General features: G+C 57.2%; 3 protein-coding genes and 1 long non-coding RNA gene across 14 annotated transcripts; 2 read left to right on the top strand and 2 right to left on the bottom strand.

Annotated features, from left to right (window-relative positions):
• Nucleotides 1–6,466: 6,466 nt before the first annotated feature.
• LOC119140564 lies at nucleotides 6,467–7,905 on the bottom strand. Its single transcript, XR_005101644.1, has 2 exons — nucleotides 7,799–7,905; nucleotides 6,467–7,236 (listed from the first exon to the last, which is right to left on the bottom strand). It is a non-coding gene; the product is annotated as an uncharacterized LOC119140564 (long non-coding RNA).
• A 25-nt stretch (nucleotides 7,906–7,930) lies between these two features.
• Nucleotides 7,931–11,947, top strand: LOC119140536 (E3 ubiquitin-protein ligase TRIM11-like). 3 transcript variants are annotated; one of them, XM_037371978.1, is made up of 8 exons: nucleotides 7,931–8,464; nucleotides 9,204–9,299; nucleotides 9,390–9,608; nucleotides 9,707–9,729; nucleotides 10,044–10,159; nucleotides 10,573–10,620; nucleotides 11,201–11,385; nucleotides 11,547–11,737. In XM_037371978.1, the coding sequence occupies exons 1-8, from the start codon at nucleotides 7,958–7,960 to the stop codon at nucleotides 11,613–11,615; spliced, it is 1,263 nt and encodes a 420-aa protein (XP_037227875.1). In that variant the 5' UTR covers nucleotides 7,931–7,957; the 3' UTR covers nucleotides 11,616–11,737. The 3 variants fall into 3 exon arrangements, with proteins under 3 accessions (XP_037227875.1, XP_037227874.1, XP_037227871.1); XM_037371977.1 differs by lacking the exon at nucleotides 10,044–10,159 and having other exon boundaries at nucleotides 11,547–11,947; XM_037371974.1 differs by having other exon boundaries at nucleotides 11,201–11,947.
• A 3,369-nt stretch (nucleotides 11,948–15,316) lies between these two features.
• On the bottom strand, nucleotides 15,317–20,374 carry MGAT1 (alpha-1,3-mannosyl-glycoprotein 2-beta-N-acetylglucosaminyltransferase). Of its 8 annotated transcripts, XM_037372008.1 has the most exons (4): nucleotides 20,266–20,371; nucleotides 18,941–19,196; nucleotides 17,427–17,490; nucleotides 15,317–16,926 (listed from the first exon to the last, which is right to left on the bottom strand). In XM_037372008.1, exon 4 carries the CDS (start codon nucleotides 16,895–16,897, stop codon nucleotides 15,572–15,574), a length of 1,326 nt encoding a protein of 441 aa, XP_037227905.1. In that variant the 5' UTR covers nucleotides 16,898–16,926; nucleotides 17,427–17,490; nucleotides 18,941–19,196; nucleotides 20,266–20,371; the 3' UTR covers nucleotides 15,317–15,571. The 8 variants fall into 8 exon arrangements, 7 of the variants coding, with proteins under 7 accessions (XP_037227905.1, XP_037227901.1, XP_037227906.1 ...); XM_037372004.1 differs by lacking the exon at nucleotides 17,427–17,490; XM_037372009.1 differs by lacking the exons at nucleotides 17,427–17,490; nucleotides 20,266–20,371 and adding an exon at nucleotides 19,553–19,569.
• Nucleotides 20,375–20,604: 230 nt separating this feature from the next.
• Nucleotides 20,605–22,015, top strand: POLR1H (RNA polymerase I subunit H). 2 transcript variants are annotated; one of them, XM_037372043.1, is made up of 5 exons: nucleotides 20,605–20,667; nucleotides 21,097–21,228; nucleotides 21,319–21,419; nucleotides 21,684–21,793; nucleotides 21,914–22,015. In XM_037372043.1, exons 2-5 carry the CDS (start codon nucleotides 21,099–21,101, stop codon nucleotides 21,936–21,938), a joined length of 366 nt encoding a protein of 121 aa, XP_037227940.1. In that variant the 5' UTR covers nucleotides 20,605–20,667; nucleotides 21,097–21,098; the 3' UTR covers nucleotides 21,939–22,015. The 2 variants fall into 2 exon arrangements, with proteins under 2 accessions (XP_037227940.1, XP_037227939.1); XM_037372042.1 differs by having other exon boundaries at nucleotides 20,615–20,690.
• Nucleotides 22,016–22,055: the final 40 nt, after the last annotated feature.

The following is a 22,055-nucleotide window of genomic DNA, read 5'->3' as shown; positions in this document are numbered from 1 at the left end:
ACACACGGCAGCAGCCAATCCTTGACGCTTTTCCTCATCCCCCGCCTTTTTCTCAGCGCAGCTTTTATTAACCCCTCACATCTCCCATTAAGTACAACCTGTACCACCACCCTGCGCCTCTGTGCGGCTCTTTCAGTGACACACAACAACCACCACCCCCGGACACACCACCCTGCGCCTCGGTGCGGCTGTTTCAGTGACACATGGCAACAACCACCCCCCGACACACCACCCTGCGCCTCGGTGCGGCTCTTTCAGTGACACATGGCAACAACCACCCCCCGACACACCACCCTGCGCCTCGGTGCGGCTCTTTCAGTGACACATGGCAACAACCACCCCTGGACACACCACCCTGCGCCTCGGTGCGGCTCTTTCAGTGACACATGGCAAGAACCCCCCCGACACACCATCCTGCGCCTCAGTGCGGCTCTTTCAGTGACACACGGCAACAGCCACCCCCCGACACACCACCCTGCGCCTCGGTGCGGCTCTTTCAGTGACACATGGCAACAACCACCCCCGGACACACCACCCTGCGCCTCGGTGCGGCTCTTTCAGTGACACACAACAACAACCACCCCCGGACACACCACCCTGCGCCTCGGTGCGGCTCTTTCAGTGCCACACAACAACAACCACCCCCCAACACAGCTCTGTTCACCCCCTCACCTCCCTGTGGCACAGCCTTTATTGCTCCCCCGCATCCCCTTTCCCTCAGTGTAGCCCCTCGCTGCCTCGCCTGTCCCTCGGTGCAGCTCTTTCAGTGACACACGGCAGCAGCCACTCCTTGACGCTTTTCCTCATCCCCCGCCTTTTTCTCAGCGCAGCTTTTATTAACCCCTCACATCTCCCATTAAGTACAACCTATACCACCACCCTGCGCCTCGGTGCGGCTCTTTCAGTGACACACGGCAACAACCACCCCCAGACACACCACCCTGCGCCTCGGTGCGGCTCTTTCAGTCACACATGGCAACAACCACCCCCCAACACACGACCCTGCGCATCGGTGCGGCTCTTTCAGTGACACATGGCAACAACCCCCCCCGACACACCACCCTGCACCTCGGTGCGGCTCTTTCAGTGACACATGGCAACAACCACCACCCCCGGACACACCACCCTGCACCTCCGTGCGGCTCTTTCAGTCACATATGGCAACCACCACCCCCAGACATACCACCCTGCACCTCCGTGCGGCTCTTTCAGTGACACACAACAACAACCACCCTGGGACACACCACCCTGCGCCTCGGTGCAGCTCTTTCAGTGACACATAGCAACAACCACCCCCCGACACAGCTCTGTTTGCCCCCTCACCTCCCTGTGGCACAGCCTTTATTGCTCCCTCGCATCCCCTTTCCCTCAGTGTAGCCCCTCGCTGCCTCGCCTGTCCCTCGGTGCAGCTCTTTCAGTGACACGTGGCAGCGGCCACCCCTCAGCATGGCTTTTACTCCTCTCCTGTCCCTTGGCAGAGCTTTACCCCCTCACACATCCCTTGCCCCAGCATAGCCCCTCGCTGCCTCGCCTGTCCCTCGGTGCAGCTCTTTTCAGTGACACACGGCAGCAGCCACTCCTTGACGCTTTTCCTCATTCCCCGCCTTTTTCTCAGCGCAGCTTTTATTAACCCCTCACATCTCCCATTAAGTACAACCTGTACCACCACCCTGCGCCTCGGTGCGGCTCTTTCAGTGACACACAACAACAACCACCCCCGGACACACCACCCTGCGCCTCGGTGCGGCTCTTTCAGTGACACATGGCAACAACCACCCCCCGACACACCACCCTGCGCCTCAGTGCGGCTCTTTCAGTCACACATGGCAACAACCACCCCCAGACACACCACCCTGTGCCTCGATGCGGCTCTTTCAGTGACACACAACAACCACCCCAGACACACCACCCTGCGCCTCGGTGCGGCTCTTTCAGTGACACATGGCAACAACCACCCCCGGACACACCACCCTGCGCCTCGGTGCGGCTCTTTCAGTGACACACAACAACAACCACCCCCGGACACACCACCCTGCGCCTCGGTGCAGCTCTTTCAGTGACACACGGCAACAACCACCCCCCACCACAGCTCTGTTTGCCCCCTCACCTCCCTGTGGCACAGCCTTTATTGCTCCCTCGCATCCCCTTTCCCTCAGTGTAGCCCCTCGCTGCCTCGCCTGTCCCTCGGTGCAGCTCTTTCAGTGACACGTGGCAGCGGCCACCCCTCAGCATGGCTCTTACTCCTCCCCTGTCCCTTGGCAGAGCTTTACCCCCTCACACATCCCTTGCCCCAGCATAGCCCCTCGCTGCCTCGCCTGTCCCTCGGTGCAGCTCTTTCAGTGACACGCGGCAGCAGCCACTCCTTGACGCTTTTCCTCATCCCCCGCCTTTTTCTCAGCGCAGCTTTTATTAACCCCTCACATCTCCCATTAAGTACAACCTGTATCACCACCCTGCGCCTCGGTGCGGCTCTTTCAGTGAGACATGGCAACAACCACCCCCCGACACACCACCCTGCGCCTCGGTGCGGCTCTTTCAGTGACACACAACAACAACCACCCCCCAACACACGACCCTGCGCCTCGGTGCAGCTCTTTCAGTGACACACAACAACAACCACCCCCCAACACACGACCCTGCGCCTCGGTGCGGCTCTTTCAGTGACACATGGCAACAACCACCCCCCAACACACGACCCTGCGCCTCGGTGCGGCTCTTTCAGTCACACACGGCAACCACCACCCCTGGACACACCACCCTGCGCCTCGGTGCAGCTCTTTCAGTGACACACGGCAACAACCACCCCCCAACACAGCTCTGTTCACCCCCTCACCTCCCTGTGGCACAGCCTTTATTGCTCTCTCACATCCCCTTTCCCTCAGTGTAGCCCCTCGCTGCCTCGCCTGTCCCTCGGTGCAGCTCTTTCAGTGACACGCGGCAGCAGCCACTCCTTGACGCTTTTCCTCATCCGCCTTTTTCTCAGCGCAGCTTTTCTTAACCCCTCACATCTCCCATTAAGTACAACCTGTACCACCACCCTGCGCCTCGGTGCGGCTCTTTCAGTGACACATGGCAACCACCACCCCCGGACACACGACCCCGCGCCTCGGTGCAGCTCTTTCAGTGACACACGGCAACAACCACCCCCAGACACACCACCCTGCGCCTCGGTGCGGCTCTTTCTAGTGACACACAACAACAACCACCCCCCAACACACGACCCTGCGCCTCGGTGCGGCTCTTTCAGTGACACATGGCAACAACCACCCGCCAACACAGCTCTGTTTGCCCCCTCACCTCCCTGTGGCACAGCCTTTATTGCTCCCCCGCATCCCCTTTCCCTCAGTGTAGCCCCTCGCTGCCTCGCCTGTCCCTCGGTGCAGCTCTTTCAGTGACACGCGGCAGCAGCCACTCCTTGACGCTTTTCCTCATCCGCCTTTTTCTCAGCACAGCTTTTATTAACCACTCACATCTCCCGTTAAGTACAACCTGTATCACCACCCTGCACCTCGGTGCAGCTCTTTCAGTGACACACAACAACCACCCCCCAACACAGCTCTGTTTGCCCCCTCACCTCCCTGTGGCACAGCCTTTATTGCTCCCTCGCATCCCCTTTCCCTCAGTGTAGCCCCTCGCTGCCTCGCCTGTCCCTCGGTGCAGCTCTTTCAGTGACACGTGGCAGCGGCCACCCCTCAGCATGGCTTTTACTCCTCTCCTGTCCCTTGGCAGAGCTTTACCCCCCTCACACATCCCTTGCCCCAGCATAGCCCCTCGCTGCCTCGCCTGTCCCTCGGTGCAGCTCTTTCAGTGACACGCGGCAGCAGCCACTCCTTGACGCTTTTCCTCATCCCCCGCCTTTTTCTCAGCGCAGCTTTTATTAACCCCTCACATCTCCCATTAAGTACAACCTGTATCACCACCCTGCGCCTCGGTGCAGCTCTTTCAGTGACACATAGCAACAACCACCCCCCAACACAGCTCTGTTCACCCCCTCACCTCCCTGTGGCACAGCCTTTATTGCTCCCTCGCAACCCCTTTCCCTCAGTGTAGCCCCTCGCTGCCTCACCTGTCCCTCGGTGCAGCTCTTTCAGTGACACGCGGCAGCAGCCACTCTTTGACGCTTTTCCTCATCCGCCTTTTTCTCAGCGCAGCTTTTATTAACCCCTCACATCTCCCATTAAGTACAACCTATACCACCACCCTGCGCCTCAGTGCGGCTCTTTCAGTGACACACAACAACAACCACCCCCGACACACCACCCTGCGCCTCGGTGCGGCTCTTTCAGTGACACATGGCAACAACCCCCCCCAGACACACGACCCTGCGCCTCGGTGCGGCTCTTTCAGTGACACACAACAACAACCACCCCCCAACACACGACCCTGCGCCTCGGTGCGGCTCTTTCAGTGACACATGGCAACAACCACCCCCCAACACAGCTCTGTTTGCCCCCTCACCTCCCTGTGGCACAGCCTTTATTGCTCCCTCGCAACCCCTTTCCCTCAGTGTAGCCCCTCGCTGCCTCGCCTGTCCCTCGGTGCAGCTCTTTCAGTGACACGCGGCAGCAGCCACTCCTTGACGCTTTTCCTCATCCCCCGCCTTTTTCTCAGTGCAGCTTTTATTAACTCCTCACATCGCCCATTAAGTACAACCTGTATCACCACCCTGCGCCTCGGTGCGGCTCTTTCAGTGACACACAACAACCACCCCCTGACACACCACCCTGCACCTCGGTGCGGCTCTTTCAGTGACACACGGCAACAACCACCACCCAACACAGCTCTGTTTGCCCCCTCACCTCCCTGTGGCACAGCCTTTATTGCTCCCTCGCAACCCCTTTCCCTCACTGTAGCCCCTCACTGCCTCGCCTGTCCCTCGGTGCAGCTCTTTCAGTGACACGTGGCAGCGGCCACCCCTCAGCATGGCTCTTACTCCTCCCCTGTCCCTTGGCAGAGCTTTACCCCCTCACACATCCCTTGCCCCAGCATAGCCCCTCGCTGCCTCGCCTGTCCCTCGGTGCAGCTCTTTCAGTGACACACGGCAGCAGCCACCCCTTCACATACCTCTACCGCCACCTCACACAGCTACCCGCTCAGTGTACACCTCGTACCAACAACCCTCTCCCATTCATATAATTTTTATTATTCCCTCACACCTCCTCTCAATACAAGCCCCTCCCCGCCACCACCCTGCCCTCAGTGCAGCTCTTTTAATTACACCACGCAACAACCACTCTTACTACAGCTTTTCCATATGCACCTCATACCTTTCCCTTGATGCAGCTCTTTTCATAATGTGAAGCAAGGACCACCCCAGTGTAACTCTTTCATTCATACCTCACACCTCTCAATGCAGAGCCAGCTCACCTCAAAATAACCCACCGTGGCCCCCTCGCGTCCAGGGGGAAAGCCAGGCACCACACCTCCACCCTCCCACCGCCCTCACATCACAGCCCCGCATCCTCAACTGACCATGCTGGGATGGCTCCTAAAAAAATCCATTAGTTTAAGTATTTACTGCTCCATCCACCTCCTTCCTGAAGCTTGCCCTCCAGCACCCTCCACACCCCCAGCAGCCTTTAGGGCTTCTCTGTCATTTCCCTGGCTGCTACTACTGCATCAGTGCCTTTGAAGTATCCCCATCCCCTGACCTTAGCAGGGCACCGATAGATTTCGCTAGCTGTCTCCACTTGCTCCATCTCCACACAGCCAATACAGACTGCTCCAACACTCCAACCCATCACTTACTACAGCAAATTCTGGTTTTGGATTCAAAATTGCTGTCTTCAAACACCCGCTACTTTGCTGCAAGCTGCATTCTTTACTTATAATTACTTTCCTACCACCAAACTACTACAACCTCTCATCACACCATTGAAACACACATCGTGTCCAGAACCAGCCCTGGGCACCACCGAGCTAGCGGCGGCGCCGGCAGCAGCAGCGACTGTCGGCGCTCCAACAGCCTACCCATGCTTCCAGGCCACCGGGCTTCGCGACGTCCCTCGGGGCGGCCGCAAAGCCGCCGCCGCCGCGCTCCTGCCGCGCTCCTGCCGCTCTCCCGCCGCGCTCCTGCCGCGCTCCCGCCGCTCTCCCGCCGCGCCCGCCGCCGCCTCCTGACTGCGCCGCAGCGCTGCCCGGCGGCGCCTTATATACCCCCGCGCCGGACGCCGCCGAATCAGCGCCTGCCACGTCATGCCCCCGCCCCCTCCCTTCCCCACGCCCCCGCGTCAACGCCCACGGGCCTCCGCCCGCCTTCCCCCATCCCGCCGGCGCCATAATGGGTCCCCCCCCCCCAAACCAACGCACCTCACTCCCACGGGCGCTGGGTTCACCCACCCGCACCGCGGCTTCTCGTGGCCCTGCAGGCACAGTCTATGTAATTGTCCTAAAATAATAGAAATTCCCCCAAAAAGTCAAGCGGGTGTGACGCATGTTCACACCAAGGCACTGTGACTCCGGTAGCTCTTCATCACCAAAAAATAGAATTTTAATAAGCCACGAGCAGTGGTATTTTTTTATACATGTGTGTATAAATAACGTAATTGCACAAAAATTAGACTTTCTGGGAAAATATTTGTATTTAACACAACCCTGGTTTTTCCTTCTGCTGCCAAAGCCTCTTGCAGGCTGAGATCCGCCTTGGAAAGGGGCAATAAGCATCCCAAACAACTAAAACCTGATTAATTATAAGTCTTAGCTGTTAATCAAAATTCTACTGCAGGTATTTCCTCAAAAATCACGTAGTTAAAAAAAAAAAAAAAAAAAAAAGAGGTTCGGATAGGTTTTTTTTGCCCCCTTTTGTGCAGTGAGATGTGATTAGAGATGAAAATTTGGGATTTATTTCGTTTGGTTTCTCCTGTTGTGTCCCGTCCCGTCGCATCGCGCTCTGCCGCGCCGCACCCTCGAAGCTCCTCACGGGTGTGAATAGAGGGAAAGGCGATCGCAAACGACGGTTCTTATTGGCCGTCGGACGCGCTGAGGCTTCCCATTGGCTGCCCGAGTCAACCAATGAGAATAGATTCTTCCGATCCTCTCTTCCGCGGCCAAGGTTCGCCCCCGCCCCAGTCCCCGCTCCCGCACGGGCCACTCCAGGTCTATTAACGGGGTTTTCACGTGGGTAGCAGCGGCCCGGTGGGTTTTTGCGTCGCTCTTGCCTATTTTTGCCCTGCTTGCAGCCGGGCGCGGGGGTCTGGCAGCCCCTCTGCTTTCCCTTGAGGAAGGGGCTGTGTTTTCCTGGAGAGAAACCAAAGCTGGTTAACCTAGGGATCAGCAAGCTGTGCTTTTTACAGTTTGGGAATATCCAACTTATTTTATTGCTTTATCAGCCTTATTCGTAACTATAATAATACATGATCAGTCTCTTTTAAAAATTATTTTTACGTGGGCTATATTCTATACAAATGAAACTTCCAGCTCAAAGACCCTCACTCAGTCTGGTTCCCTGAAATAATTTTATTATACAACTGCATTAACATTATTCATTCCTAGGATGGGCCACTAACACCACTTCCACCCACAGATCCTGCACCAGATAGCTCTTTCCACCCCCCCCCACCCCCCGCTTTTTATTTTTCATACCCAATTTGGGTGCTAAGGTTTAGCAGCGGGTTTTAATTTCACCATAAACCCCCCACTGGGTTTATTGCTGTCGCACAGCTAATAGACGGGTGAGCTCTGCGGGATGTAGCAGGAACTCTGCCCACTTGTTGCACTCCTGCATTAATCCCTCCTTTCTACAGCTATTCTCAACCCCCCAACCCCGCCCCCTGTGCAGCTGGAGTGGTAAAAAACTCACCTTGCAAATAAATCACCCTCTTAAAACCCTGACAGCCGCTGCCTGTGTTCCCCCGCTGTCATTAAATCCTCGCTAGCCTTGTCCTTGGGGTTTTTTTTATTGCTGGGGCGGTGGGAAAGTCGGATAAGCGCTGCGTTGCTTTTCCCTGTGAGGTTCCAGATGCCGACACCAGCCTCCTGCCCCGTCACCGCTTCCAGGAAAACCATTGCCCAGCCCCTTTGCGTGGGCATTTCTCTGAATGCTCATAAAAACAACCCCGTCACACCAGTCATGGCTGCGGGAAACGCTGTGGAACATCTCCAGGAGGAAATCACCTGCGCCATCTGCTTGGATTTCTTCCATGATCCTGTCATGATCCTGAGTTGCGGGCACAATTTTTGCCGCCGTTGCCTTGAACGTTGCTCCGCGGATGCCTCCAGAGCTGGGTCTTGCCCCCAGTGCCGTTTACCTTTCCCCCACGGTGGCTTCCGTCCCAATCGGCAACTGGCCAATGTGGTGGCAGCCGTCCAGGAGCTGGCAATGCCGGCGGCGGAGGAGCTTTGCCAGCGGCACCACCAACCCCTCACCCTTTTTTCCCGCCGGGATGGGAGGCTCCTCTGCACCACCTGTGCTGAGCATCGCGCCCACCCCGCCGTGCCCCTCGAAGAGGCTGCTTGCTGGTACAGGGTGAGTGAAAACCCAGTCCAACCCCCTCTCCCTGCCTGAGTGATGCTAAAAACCCGATTTCCATTAAAAGTCAGCCACACAAATATGTATTTGCAGATGTGGCAAAGCTTTTCCCCATTATTCCGGGGGGGGGGGGGGGGAGGGGAAAGCACTTTGAGCATCCAAAAGTAAAAATTGAGGTGAAATACCACAGTTTGCTAAGGCTTAAGTATGCATGGGGTGGGATGGGGGGGTGAGGGGGTGGGTGGAAGTTTGGGGAACCAAAAACTCTGAAGATGAGTAGTTTAAAAGCTCCTGCAGTCACCCAGCGCCTGCGCTGTTGGAGGTTCCTGCTCCGCCTCCGGGTGCAGAAGGGAAATGGGGGTCCCCAAAGGGGGTCTGGGCCCAGCTGGGGGTGCAAGGAGGGGGGAACAAAGAAGGGCTGGGGTGTTTAAAGGGCCGGTGGGGATTTTTTAGGGGAGGTCATGGAGGGATGGGGGCTGGAAGACCCATAGTGACCATACAGCACTACGTATTTATAAATCTGTATAGGTAAGGTGTGGGTATACATATCGCATAGCTACAGACTAATTATGAAGTGGATATAGGTGCACACATCTGCTTCAGCACAGCTGGAGAGGAGGATGAGGCCACCCGTGCTGGCTATATCCTGGGTGCTTTAGGGGTCCCAGCCTCCCCAACCCCCGCCCCGGCCTTTCCCCTCACCTTCAGGAGCCAAAACCCCTTTTCTTGGTTGCAGGACCAGTTTGAAGCTTCCCTAAAAGCCCTGCAAGAGGAGGATGAGCGACGTGCTGGGCTGGCGGCAGCAGCAGAGGAGACAAGACAGGAGATGCTGGTGGGTGCTCCTGCTGTTGGGGTGCACTGTGGGGGACAAAATGCTTCATCCCCCCCTCCAGCATCCTTCTCCTTTCCCTTCATCTCCCAGAGCAGAGTTGATGCCGAGAAGCAGAAGCTGCTGGCGGTGCTGGAAGGGCTTCGGCGGGTGCTGGGTGAGCAGGAATCACGGTTCTTGATCCGTCTTGGCCGCTTGCGCCTAAGGTTGGAGGAGCAGCGACGTGGTGAAGCCGCCGAAATGGCCCGGCTCCAGCAACGCCGCTCCGAGCTCCAGGCCAAGTGCCGGCAACCAGACAGTGACCTGCTACGGGTGAGCCAAATCTTTTTCCAAAATCCCTCTTGTTTTCCCCCTTTTGGCTTTTATTCCCTGGTAAACAGCCCTGAGCATTTCTCTCCCTTCCTCTCCAGGATGCCCAAATCACCCTGAGCAGGTACCGGGGCCAAAAAGCACCACCTGGAATGCCGTTTTTGGGCCAAAAGCCTCCGTTTTGCGGGTCTCCTCCTCACCCTGCATCCTTTTCCCCAGGGATTTTTGCTTTTGAGTTGGGAGGGTTGATGGTTAATCCAGAGCCTGGGGGGGGAAGGCGGTGGAGGGAAGCGTAGAATCTATCATCACATCTTGCAGGAAGGAGCTGGAGCTTTTCCTGGGGAAATAAAGCTTTCCCCATGGTTCTTCAGCACAGGGAAGGGAAATTTGGGGATTTCTTCACATTAAACACACCGATTTGCCCCCCCTCACCCCGAGGTGCACAGAGTGGAGGGCGCAGCCGTCGCTGCCGCTGATGCCGGAGCTGGAAGCGGAACTCGAGGATTTTGCCCTGAAAACCAACATGCTGGCAGAGGCAGTGATGCAGTTTAAAGGTGTTTGGAGGGGAAAAACTGGCAAAAAGGGGGATTTAGTAGGCAGAAATGGGAGCTAGGAGCGGGGTTGGGGGAGTGCAGAGACCTCCTCGGGTTTCACAGAGTTTGGCTGGAAGGTCCAAGCATCATAAATGTCCCTTTAATTAAGAACATTTCAGGGATTTATCCCTTTTATAGCAGCCTTAGGGGGTGGGCAACTGCAGGTGGGAGGTGCAGAGGGCTTCTAGGTGTTAACCAGCACCCAAATTGGGACATTAATTAGGTGCAGAGGGGGGCAATGCACCACACAAAGAGGGTTTGAGGGTCCCACCTCCAGCAGTTTCACCCTCTCCATGTGATGAGGAATGAGGGGGACACATGGGGCAGGGCTGGATCCAGGGTTACAAGTCTCCGGGGTCACTTTCTATTTCCAGACATCGTGGGGTGCTCACTGGAGGAAGACTCAGGGGGATACCGGAGAGGTGAGTTGGGCTTCGAGGACGACAGATGGGTTCAGCACCTGGGGCTGATGCTCAGGTTCAGCATCCAGAGCTGGGGCTCAGCTGCAAAATCTGGAGCTGACGCCCTGGTGCAATGCCTGGGACTGATGCTTGGGCGCAATATTTGAAGCAGATGCTCTAGTGCAATATTTAGGGCTGATAATCAGGTGCAAACATTTGAAGCTGACGCTCTGGTGCAACACCTGGGTGCAGAGTCCTGGGCTGATGCTCAGGTGCAATATTTGGAGCGATGCTCCAGTGCAACACCCAGGGTGGATGCTCAAGTGCAATACTTGGTGCTAAAGCTCCAGTGCAATGCTCAGACGCAGTATTTGAAGCTGATGTTTCAGTGCAACATTTAGAGCTGGTAATTAGGTGCAAGACTTGAAGCTGATGCTCTGGTGCAACACCCAGGGCAGAAGCTTGGGTGCAATATTTCAAGTTGATGCTCTTTTGCAGTGCCTGGGGCTGGTGCAACATGCAGAACTGATGCTCAAGTGCAATATTTGGAGCTAATACCAGGATGCACCAAGCCCCCCTAACACCCCTCTCCCCCTCCCAGCAACCGTGACGCTGGACCCGGCTACAGCTCATCCCCAAATCCTGGTGTCAGCAGACGGCCGGACCGCAGGACGCCGGGAATCCCCCCTGGCTCCTCTTCCCTCGGGAACCGAGCGTTTCGAGTCTCTCCGCTGCGTTTTGGGTCTGCAGGGCTTCTCGGGGGGCCGGCACCGCTGGGCTGTGGAGGTTCGTCCCGGTCCCGACTGGGCACTGGGGGTGGCTCGGGAATTCATGTCCCGTAAGGGCTGCTTCGGTCTCAGCCCCGAACGAGGGGTCTGGGCCGTGGGGCAGTGGTTGGGGCAGCTACGGGCTCTCACCTGGCCCAGCCCCACATCTCTGCCCCACAGCCGCGTGCCCCGACGCATCGAGGTGGCTTTGGATTATGCTGGCGGGCGGGTGGCTTTCCGCGATGCTGACAGTGAGACCGAAATCTTCGCCTTCCCTCCAGCAACTTTCGCCGGTGAACGACTCCGGCCACTGCTCTGGCTGGGTGAGGGGCCAGCTCTGCTCACTCTCTGCCCCTGAATCCCCCCGAAACAAGACCCTTCCACCATTCCAATGAACCCCCCTGCTCCATAAGAGCACGCACACACATCAGCCCCATCTGCTTTTCCTTTTAACACTTAATTTAGCCAAATTAGTCACAAAAATTTCACCCTCCCACTCCTTGCCACATTTGCACGGACCATTCTTTGCAGCTTGGCTGGGCAGTTCTCCAGTGAACATAAGCCTCGAAAGGGGGGGGGGGGGGGGGGGGAGAAAAAAAAGACAAGGGGGTATCTTGCTTCCCACTGCTGCTTTGCAGTGCTCACCCCAAACCACTTTCTCAACCCACCCTGAATGCACGTTTTTCATCCATTTAACTATTACTATTTTTTTTTTTTGGGAGGGTGGGGGGAGGGGATTAAAGATAGAGGAGGAAATTGCATGTGGGCCTGGAGCAGAGCAGGGTTTTTCCACACTGGGGAGAGGGGACACACTCAAGGCATGTCTTCTTTCCAATTTAATGCTTTCTGTTGGGTTTTTTCCCCTCCTGTTGAGCTGCAAAACACCCACATTTCCCCACAAGGAAACATCCTTAGTGGGAGAGTGGAGAGATTTTTGCTTCCCCAGCTGTTTGTCAATGGAAATATGTCCCAGAAAAACAGGGAGAACCCCCCTCCCAAAAATTTAAAGAGGTCACTCTGAAGAAGAAAAAGGGCTTTGCTGCTGCTGGTGGGTACCTCGTAGGAAGGCTTTGCAAGCAGAAAAGCTTCTGCTTAGGATTTGCAGAGAATTTAGGGGAACTGGGATAAAAACCACTTTTTGTGCCTCCCAGGATCGCTTAGGCTGGGGCCTCCTTGTGGTTGTGCAATTGCTGCCAGGATGCAAGGAGGGAGGGAAGCCACAGACAGGATTACATGCCCCGTTTCAACACCAAGAAGTGAATAAAGGGGGAAAAAAATTAAGCAAACCAGCACCTTGAGACTGCAAGAAGTCTTTTTTAGAGTTAAACCACGTCACAAAGTGCTGTTATCAGGCAGCACAGGGCAGGTCTCTGCCTCTTACAGCCAAAATTGTTCTGTCTCTGCTGCCAGACTTTGACATTGACCTGAGGAAGAGGAGAAACCACCAGGAAAGGTAGCAGGAAGGGCAGCTGCTTTCATCTTCAGGGCCCTAATTTTAAACACGGCCCCTGAAAAACCCACAGATCACTGCTAAACCTAAATTACAGCCTGGCTTGGTTGTGTAATCAGTCATTTCCTCGCTTGGCTCACAGCAAGGTAGGTCATAGGTGGTGTCTCCCTCGAAAGAAAAGAGCTTGTTATAGCACAAAGTCTGGTGACGCTTCGTGTCACAAATGTAAATTGAAAGTGCTTCTTCAAAGCATCACGTGCCAACACACGCGCTTCTGATGCTCCACTTGATCTGGAAAGCTTTATAAAAGTTTAAGCTGAAAGTCCACACAAAAAAATAAAGCATAAACAAGAAGTAAAAAAATAAAAAAGTTGTCTTTCTGAGTGGTTCAGCAGGCCCAGGGTTGACTATCCAACGGGGGGGGTGGGGGGGGTGGGGTAGAAATCAGCCTCTTTTCAACGGAAGGCACCTCACCAGCCTCACATCAGCAATTTGGATGGCAGGTCGCTTGGCGTGGAGGGCGCACAGCCCCCGCTCCTCCAGCTGAGCCAGCGGATGCGCCTCACAGCCCTTCCACAAACCCCCCACAGCGGCCCCGTGCACCCCGAAACCCCCCTCCGCCACCACCTGACGGATAAAACTGGCAGCAGCCCACGAGAGGAGCCGCTGGAGAGCTGCCGAAGGGTTTTTTTTCTGCGAGAGACGGAGCTTTTGCCGCAGCGGTGGAGCGCGGGGGGCCGGCGGGCCCGTTCCTGCGGGGCTCGGCGCGGTTTGAGGCCGGTTTCTAACGAGCTTCGCCAGCGCCACCCCACCCGCGCCGCTCCCGCCGAGCCCCCGCGCCCCGCCTTCTCGAGGCTGCCGGCGCACTCTGATTGGCTGCCTGCCCTGCACCGCAGCACCTCATTGGCTGCTCCTCCCCGCGCGGCCCCGGCGCTAGGACCACCCTCAGGGGCGGACCTGGGTGGGAACCGCGAACCCGCGAGGCGGGGCCGGCGCGGAGGAGCGGACCTGAGTGAAGACCGCGGTGCCCCCGCGAGGACGGGGGCGTTGACCCTGCGCTGCTCCTCGTGGAGGGCCATTTTAAGTGAAAAAAGGGCAGGTTTGGGGGGCGGCTTTGCGACTATTCGGGTCAATAATCGGCGGCTGTTTATAAAAAATGGGGCTCAAAAGGCACTTTTTTTAATCGCCAGCTCGTGAAACCCAAAACCCACCGATTTGATCATATTTCCCCCCAAAATGCAGCTCCTGTGCAAACTGGGGATGTGTATCAGTGATTTAAATCCTGGTTTTGGGCGGGGGGGTGGGGGGGTGTTACATTGTCTGCATTTCCTCCGGGGAGCAGCCAGCATGCTGGGAAATGGGGATTTTCTGCCTCCAAATTTTCCTCCACAGGAAAGAAACCCCCAAACTGGAGAGGAATTGCTTAATAAGAGGGGTTCTGCGCTGCAGCCTGGAGTAGAAAGTGCAGGAAAACCCCGTAACCCCCTTCTTTTTGGGTGGACTGTCCCCCTTTTAAGTAAAAATAAAAAGATGTGGTGTATTCAGCACCAGTAGTGGTAGTGGTGAGGAAACGGCTCCAAAAATATCCCTAAACCCACACAGATTTAACCCAAATCCTGCGGGGGCCATAAATCCCTCCCAGTGTTACCAGTTTGCCCAGTCCTTCCTGCCCCATTGGCCATTCCCCCTCCTTTTATCCCAGTTTCATGCGATAAAACGTCGTAATTTCATTTCTTCCATTTCATAATTCCCCCCGTTCTGAAGAGAGGCTTTTTCTTCCCAAAACAAAGCTGAGCGGGATGCTTCTCCCCCCCTAAACCCCTTGCTGCCCAACTCCCCCCAGAAAAGCCACGCCCGAGGGATTCTTTCAGATAAAAAGGGGGACTTTTTTAACACAAAAAGGGCTTTTTAGCACCAGAAGTGATGCCTCCTCCAGACCCCTACACTCCAATCCTGGAACATATGGGGCAGAACATATAGACTGGCAAGCAGGCTGTGGTGTAGGGCCTAAGTAGAGCGAGGGGAGTATATGGACTGTGATATAGGGCCTGGACATAGTGCCAAGACCCTACAGCCCCATATAGGGACAGGATCGCATAGCCCAGACCATATGGCCCCATATAGTATAGCATATATATGTATAGATGGTTTATATATAGGGCCTAGACCCCACAGCCACACACAGGGACTAGGGCACAGCCCCTTATTCAGGTCCTAAACCCCACAGCCCAATCCAGGGCCTGGAATATAGGGTCAAGACCATACAGAACGCAGGGTACCTAGGCCTGTATAGACTCCCATAGATCTGTATAGACCCATATAGCTGCGTACGGACCCCCACAGACCTGTATAGCTGCCCATAGGTCAGTTTATGGCCTGCAGCGCCCAGAGCATTGAGCTGAATATAGGGAAGAGGGCGTAGAGTGCAATACAGGGCCTGGGTGGCACCGACAGCTGGGCTGAGTGATAGTAGCAAAAGAAATCTAAATTTTGGGGCGGGTAGATTTTAGGAGGTTTTTTGCCTTTTATTCTGGAAAATAATTTCTCCACTCAGAGCTGCCTTTGCCCTGAATTTCCCCCATCACGGCACCGGAGAAGCGGCAGGCGAGCTGCTCTTTGCTGCATGCCAAATCCTCTCCACTAAAGACACATCAAAAAAAAAACCCAAAACAGACAAACAGTTATGAAAAAGGGGGACACCCACCCACCCCCAAAAAAACCCAAAAAACCACAACAAGCGGAGCGACAGCACCCGCTAACTCCAGCTGGGATCATAACCCGTCCAGTCCGAAGGAGGCGCGAGATAAACGCGACGTCCCCGATAGACGAAGCTGACAATGCCGCGATAACCAGCGCGAGGGACACCGGATTTGAGGTCGTCCATCAGCCCCAGGGCTTTGGCAAAGGCTTTGAAGGAATCGCGGCCGCCGTACTGCAGGCGGACGGCGCCCAGCTCCCGCCGCCGGTTCCCTTGGAGATCTTCCACCCTCACCTCTGGCGCGGCGTAAACCTTGGGGAGGAAAGAACGTTCATACTCTTCCTTTTTGAGGTAAGAAAGATCCAGCTGGGTAAAAGGCACGAAACGGTCATTAAGTTTGATAAATTTTAAATATTGATCGAAAAATTGCCCGTGGCTCACTCCTTTACGACCAAACGTCATCGTACGGGAAACTTCGGGGCGGATGCAGGAACGATCTCGCCGTTGCTCGGGTTGACGCATCCAGTCGTCCCAAAAAGCTCGCGGCCATTTGGGTTCAAGTTCATCCCAAAGTTCAGCTAAAAGCAACCAACCGAGACCGGGAAAAAAATCAGTCCGATAAAGCAATTCAGCTTGTCCAACATCCACCATTTGCTCTTTCCCGTTGTCATTCCACGCAGAGATGCACCAGAGGCTGCGATCGGCGAGCAGCAGCGGGAACGCCGCCTGGAAATACTCGAAAAAATCCGGAGCAACTTCTAAATCATCCTCCACCACGATGGCGGCGCGGTAACGGAAGGTCCGGAAAACCTGTCCTAACGCCCAACGGTAATGCCGAGCGATTTTATAATAACCTTGGAATTTACGGTGCTCTGCCGGCACCGGGATATCGCTAAGATCGGGTTGTCGGATATGAGCCACGGCGTCGCCGTAGGAGGCGATGACACGAGCCGTCTCGGCGTGACCGCAATCCTGGCTGACGATGACGGGGAAACGTTGCGCCGAAGGTCGGTAACGTAAGAGTTTATCCAAACACCGCCGGACGGTGCTGCGGTCACAAGCCATCACCAGGACGGGTAACACCGTGGCAGCGGGATCGGTGAGTTGCGGTGGGGCCGGGGAGGGCGGGGGGGGAGGGTTGGGGGTGATTCGAACCCCGCGCCGCTGCCCCCACAACCCGCTGTAACGGTGGATTTGGCGCAGGAGTTCTTTTTGCCGTTCCAGTTCGGTTTCAGCATCTTGAGCCAAACGGATCACTTCCGCCGTCAGCCGGTCGCCTTCACCGGGGGAGGCCGGGCGGCTCCAGAGGAAGAGGAGGAGGAGGCCGTTCCAGGCGATGAAGAGCACCGCCCCCCACACCACCAAGCTGCTCTTCTTCAGCATCCTTCAGCACTCACTCCCACGCCATGGACCTGGGGGGGGGAAACACATGAGGGGGGGGGGGTGTTAACAGCGAGGGGACCCCCCTGTCACCCCCAAACCGGTGCTGAAGAGGGACAGGGACGCCTCGCAGTTGTGTCACCCCAAAACACGTGGGGAAACCTTCACCCCCCGACTCCACCAGCCTCCCCAAAGGAGGAACACCCCCCCCGCGGGGAGAGGAAGCGAAACCGCGGGGCCCCGGAGCCTCCCACCAGAAACGTGGCATCGCAGAGATACAAAAAAACCACCTTAAATAAGGGGAAAAAATGCAATAATAACCCCGAAACCCACATCTTGGTGCGGGGAGGAGGGGGCAGAGTCCGCTCCTGTCAAACATTAACCCAGCAGCCAGCTCAGGTGAGGATTTGCCACTGTGAGGGGGGTGGGTGAAACGGGGGTGGTTTCTGTTGGAAAAACGGGGACAAATAAAATACCAAATTTAAGTACTAAAATCTTTGCAAAGTCAGGTTTTCAGAGAGTTTTTACTCACCCGGAGCCCGGCCCAACTCCCGCCGGCGGAGGCAAGATGTCAGCGCGGGCAGGAATGGGGAGGACTGGGGGTGGGGGGGACGGGGGGGGGGGGAAAGGGGAATTAAGAGGGGGAAAAAAAAAAAAAAAAGAAGAGGGAAAAAAAACAAGAGGGAAAAAAAAAAGTGATTGCTTAACTCCAGGGAAGGAGCGGCACGGGCAAGCGGCTCAAGGGTTAACACTGCCGCAGGCCACGTTGGCGGGCGGAAAAAGGGAATTAAAAGGAAAGAAAACACCCGGAAAAGGGGTATTAAAGAGGAAAAAAGGGGAAAAAAGGGGTGTAGAGCAGTAGGAAGGAGAGTGAGCCCAGCAGCACCACATTTTGGTCCCCCCAGGAGGGGAAGGGTGAAGGCAGAAAGTGCCGGCAGTGCTGAGAGCCGCCGGCGCGGTTCCCCCTTCCCGGCCCTGAAAGCCTCATCTGGCCCCGGAAAATCAGCTGGAAAGAAGAGGTGGGGAAAAAAAAAAAAAAAGTAAATTTCGGGGATCTGGTGCTTCTTAGTTGGGTCCCTGCGGAGAAAGACACTGGGATTAAGCCGTACCTGCGGGGCCGAAAGCAGCTCAGCCTCGTAGCAGCCCAAAACGCCAGTGTTTTGGCTGAGAACAAGGGGGTTTGGCCCAAAACACGGGTGTTTTGGCCCAAACCGAGGGTGTTTGGCTCAAACCGAGGGTTCAGCTGTGGTTTTACCCAGCGTTTCTCAGCAGCGAGGCAGGAGCCAGCGGCGAGGCGCTGAGTAAGCAGAGCTGGGGATTTTCCCTGCCCTCAGCTTTGCTCCAGGGGAGACTCCGAGCGAGCGATACTTATTCAAATTAAATCCTCCAGTGCCCAAAAATCCCCCCAAATCCGGGGACGGGGGCAACATTCCCCCTATTTTTTCCCCTCAGGGGCTTTTGGAGGTGAAACACCTCAAATCCAAACACTCCTGGAGTTTTTGGGAAGATTTTAAGCTGCTTTCCCTCGTCACAGCATCCCCCAGAGACACCAAAACCAGCAGATTTTGGGCAAACGCCCACTGGTTTCATGCCACCACCTCTAAATTACTCATTAAATAGTCTTTTTAATTATTCCAGGCTCCTTTTTTGCACCCTGGGGGAAAGCAGCTCCAGCCTCAACACCACCAAAACCACCTGGAAGGGACCAAGGAAGCGAGCACTGCTTTCAGGGATCCCCCCGCCCTGGTTTTTCACCTCATTTTTCCACCTTTTTGGCTTCATTTCAGGCAGGACGATGCCAAACTAAACCACAACAACTCAGCTCAATGCAAACAAACCCTCGTCTTGGGCAAAACTAATCTCTTCTCCCATGGGATTCTCTGCTGAGTGTCACCCCAGCGCCTCAATCTTCCTGAAAATCCAATTTTTTTCCCCCTTTTTTTGCTTTTCAGTGAGATTTTAACCCCCTTTCAGTGGGAATTCGCAGCCGAGCAGACAGGAAAAACATTTCGCTTCTCTCTCCGGGTTAAAATCCTCGGGGTTTACCTGGTTGCAGCTCGCTCCAGGGGGAGGGGGGTCGCTGGGGTTCCCCCCTCCCCCCCCTTTTCCAGAGCTGCCTGGGAATCCCTGGGGAATGGGGGGGGGATGAAGTTGCTGCTTCTCTCCTGTCAGAGCTTCGTCAAGTGGGGGGAGGTCAGGCCATGGCAGTGGCCGCGTCCATCTGTCTGTCCGCTGGCTCGGGGCTTGGCATCCTCCAGTCCCCAGCCATGCTTTTTTGTGGGGGGGTTGTCTCCAGGGAGCTCTAAAAGTGGGGAAGGAGAGGTTAAAATGCCCAAATTCTCTCCCACCCCCCTTTTATGGGGTGGTAGTGGTGGAAATAGTCCCCCCCATATCTCCCCAGGGATGGTGCAGCCCCCCAAAATCCCTGAGGAGAGGAATTCCTGCAGGAAGTGGGGGGCGGCTTCCTCCCTGCCCCATAGGGACACGGAATTATCCCCGCGCCGACTCTCTAGGAGATACAGGACCCTCCCCTGCCCCTCCTGACACCCCTAGAGGGGTCAGAGGGCACCCCCCCAGCAGCCCTACTGACATCCCCGTAGGGATCGGATGAAACCCCCCCCCCCAGCCCCATAGCAGCCCCCCAGCCCCTCCTGACACCTCCGTATGGGGATCAGAGCCCCTCCAGCTCCGTAGCAGCTTCCCAGCTCCTCCTGACACCTCGGGGGGGATCACAGGAACCCCACCCCACCCCTCCTGACACCACTACAGGGCTCAGGGGAGCCCCCCAGCCCCATAGCAGCCCCCTCAACACTCTTATAGGGGTCAGGGGAACCCCCCAATCCCTCCCGACATCCCCATAGGGCTCAGGGGAGTCCCCCCTAGTCTCTTGTGACAGCCCTATAAGGATCAGAGGAGCCCCTCCCCCCCAACCCCAGAGCAGCCTCCCCAACCCCCTCACAGGGGTCAGGGGAGCCCCCCATTCTTTCTGACACCCCTATAGGGGTCAGGGGAGCCCCCCCAGCCTCTCCCACGAGCCCTATAGGGATCAGAGGAGCATCCCCCCAGCCCCATAGCAACCCCCCCCGCCCCTCCTGACAACCCCATATGGGGATCAGAGGAGCCCCCCAGCCCCCGTGCAGCCCCCCAGCCCCTCCTGACACCCCCATATGGGGATGAGAGGAGCCCCCGGGCCCCCCAGCGGCCCCCCCAGCACCTCCCGCCAGCCCCGCAGGGGACACTGAAGGCCCCCCCACCCCTACAGGCGACACAGGTCCCCCCTGCAGCCCCGAGGGCCACCCCCAGTGCCCCCCCCGGCGCCCGCAGGGCCAGCCCCGGGCCCGCTGCCCGCCCCAGGGCCCCCCCCCCGGTACCAGCGGCGCCTCCCGGCAGCGGCCGCCACTTCCGCCCCGCCGCACCGGAAGCGACGCCATGGCAACGACAAAGCTCCGCCCAAGACTCCGCCCCCCACCAGGCCACGCTCCCCTGCGGTCGGGCCACGCCCCCATCCAAATCACGCTCCCGCAATGGCGTAGCCGCGCCCCCTCCCCGCTAGGCCACGCCCCCTCCCGGGCTTCCCTAATGAATTAACGGCGACTTAATTAATCAACTCCTTGGCGCTTCCTCTAATCAGTCAATTAACACGAGCTTAATTAATCGATCCCTGGGGCTTCCAATAATTAACGTGGAGCTCCGCAAGCTTGGGAAGGGGGAAGTGACGTAGAGGAAGGGGTTTGACGGGGCGGGGCGGGAGAGTCCCCCCCGCGCGCGCTCAGGTCGGTTTGGGCAGCGCGGGGAGGTTCGACTTGTCTGCTCTGGGGGGCACTGGGGGGGCGATGGGAGGGACTGGGAGGGATGTGGCGTGTTGGGGGGGGGCTTGCGGGGATGAGGGGCACTGGGGGGAGCAACGGGAGGGATTGAGGGGGCAGTGGGGGGCTATGGGGGGGATGTGGGGCACTGGGGGGAGCACTGGGTCGGTGGGGAACCGGGGCAGTGGGAGGCAATGGGGATGCTGGAGGGGGCATGTGGCACGGCGGAGCTGGGGATGATGGGGGGTTGCCTGTGAATGGGGGGCCAGTAAGGTGATGGGGGGGTGATTGAGGGCTCTGGGATGGTGAGAGTCAGCGGTACCAGGGATTGAGGGTGTGCTGAGAGGCGAGGACCCCTCCCTCGACACCCCCACAATTTTTGCTCCCCACCCCCAGGCATGGAGCTGCCCCCCTCCTGTTTCCAGTCTTCCCTGGATTTCTGCCCCGAGTGCGGCTCCGTCCTGCCACGGCCGGGCCCCCATAGCACCATCCGCTGCCCCCGCTGTGCCTTCACCCTCCGCAGCGCTGGTCAGTGGTGGGGGGGGTCTGGACATCTGGGTCTCTTCTGGGACATCCCCCCTCCCAGCACCCCTTGACTTCGTTTCCCCCCTTCCCCAGATTTTGAAGGTAAAATCATCCGCAGCACCATAGAGTTCAACCGGCTGGACCCCACGGTGGGGAGGGGGTCGGATCCTGCGCCCCGCCTTGAGGGACCGCTGGTGAGTGCTGGTGGGGGGGGGCAAACCCTGCTGGGAGAGCCCCCCACCCCAAAAAAACTACAGCAGGGGGGCTCAACTGCCTCTGGAACGATGCCCCCCACCCCAACTCTGGCCCATACAAACCACAACACTCCCTGGGCCAGGATATTTGGGGGTTACCCCCCCTAAGTTGGGTTTAACCCCCTCCCTAAGCCTTGGGGGGGGGGGTATCAAGTCCCCCATGCCCAGAGCAGGGGATAACCCCCATAATTTTGGGGTGGGCAGGTGGAGCGGCGGTGCCCGCGCTGCGGCCACGAGGGGATGGCATACCACACCCGGCAGATGCGCTCGGCCGACGAGGGCCAGACCGTCTTCTACACCTGCCCCCACTGCCGGTGAGGGGCTCCCCCATTTTTATCTCCCCCCCCCCCATTTTTATACACACCCCCCTCCCCAAGCCACGGAGGGGGGATGTGCCCAAACCCTCCCCTAACTGCTGCTTCCTTTCCATGCAGGTTTCAGGAGAAGGAGGATTCGTGACTGGGTATTTGCTTCGCTCGGGGGTATTTGCCCCCTCCCATGTGGGTAATAAAAGCCCCCCAGGGTTTTTATCCGTGGCTGTGCTTGGGGGTGTCTCAGTTGCCCCCTCCCAACACC

The sequence above is a fragment of the Falco rusticolus genome, chromosome 22 (assembly GCF_015220075.1).
Source record: "Falco rusticolus isolate bFalRus1 chromosome 22, bFalRus1.pri, whole genome shotgun sequence".
NCBI lineage: Eukaryota > Metazoa > Chordata > Aves > Falconiformes > Falconidae > Falco > Falco rusticolus.
Note: the sequence above shows the minus strand (reverse complement) of the source record. Positions and strands in the feature narration are given on the sequence as shown.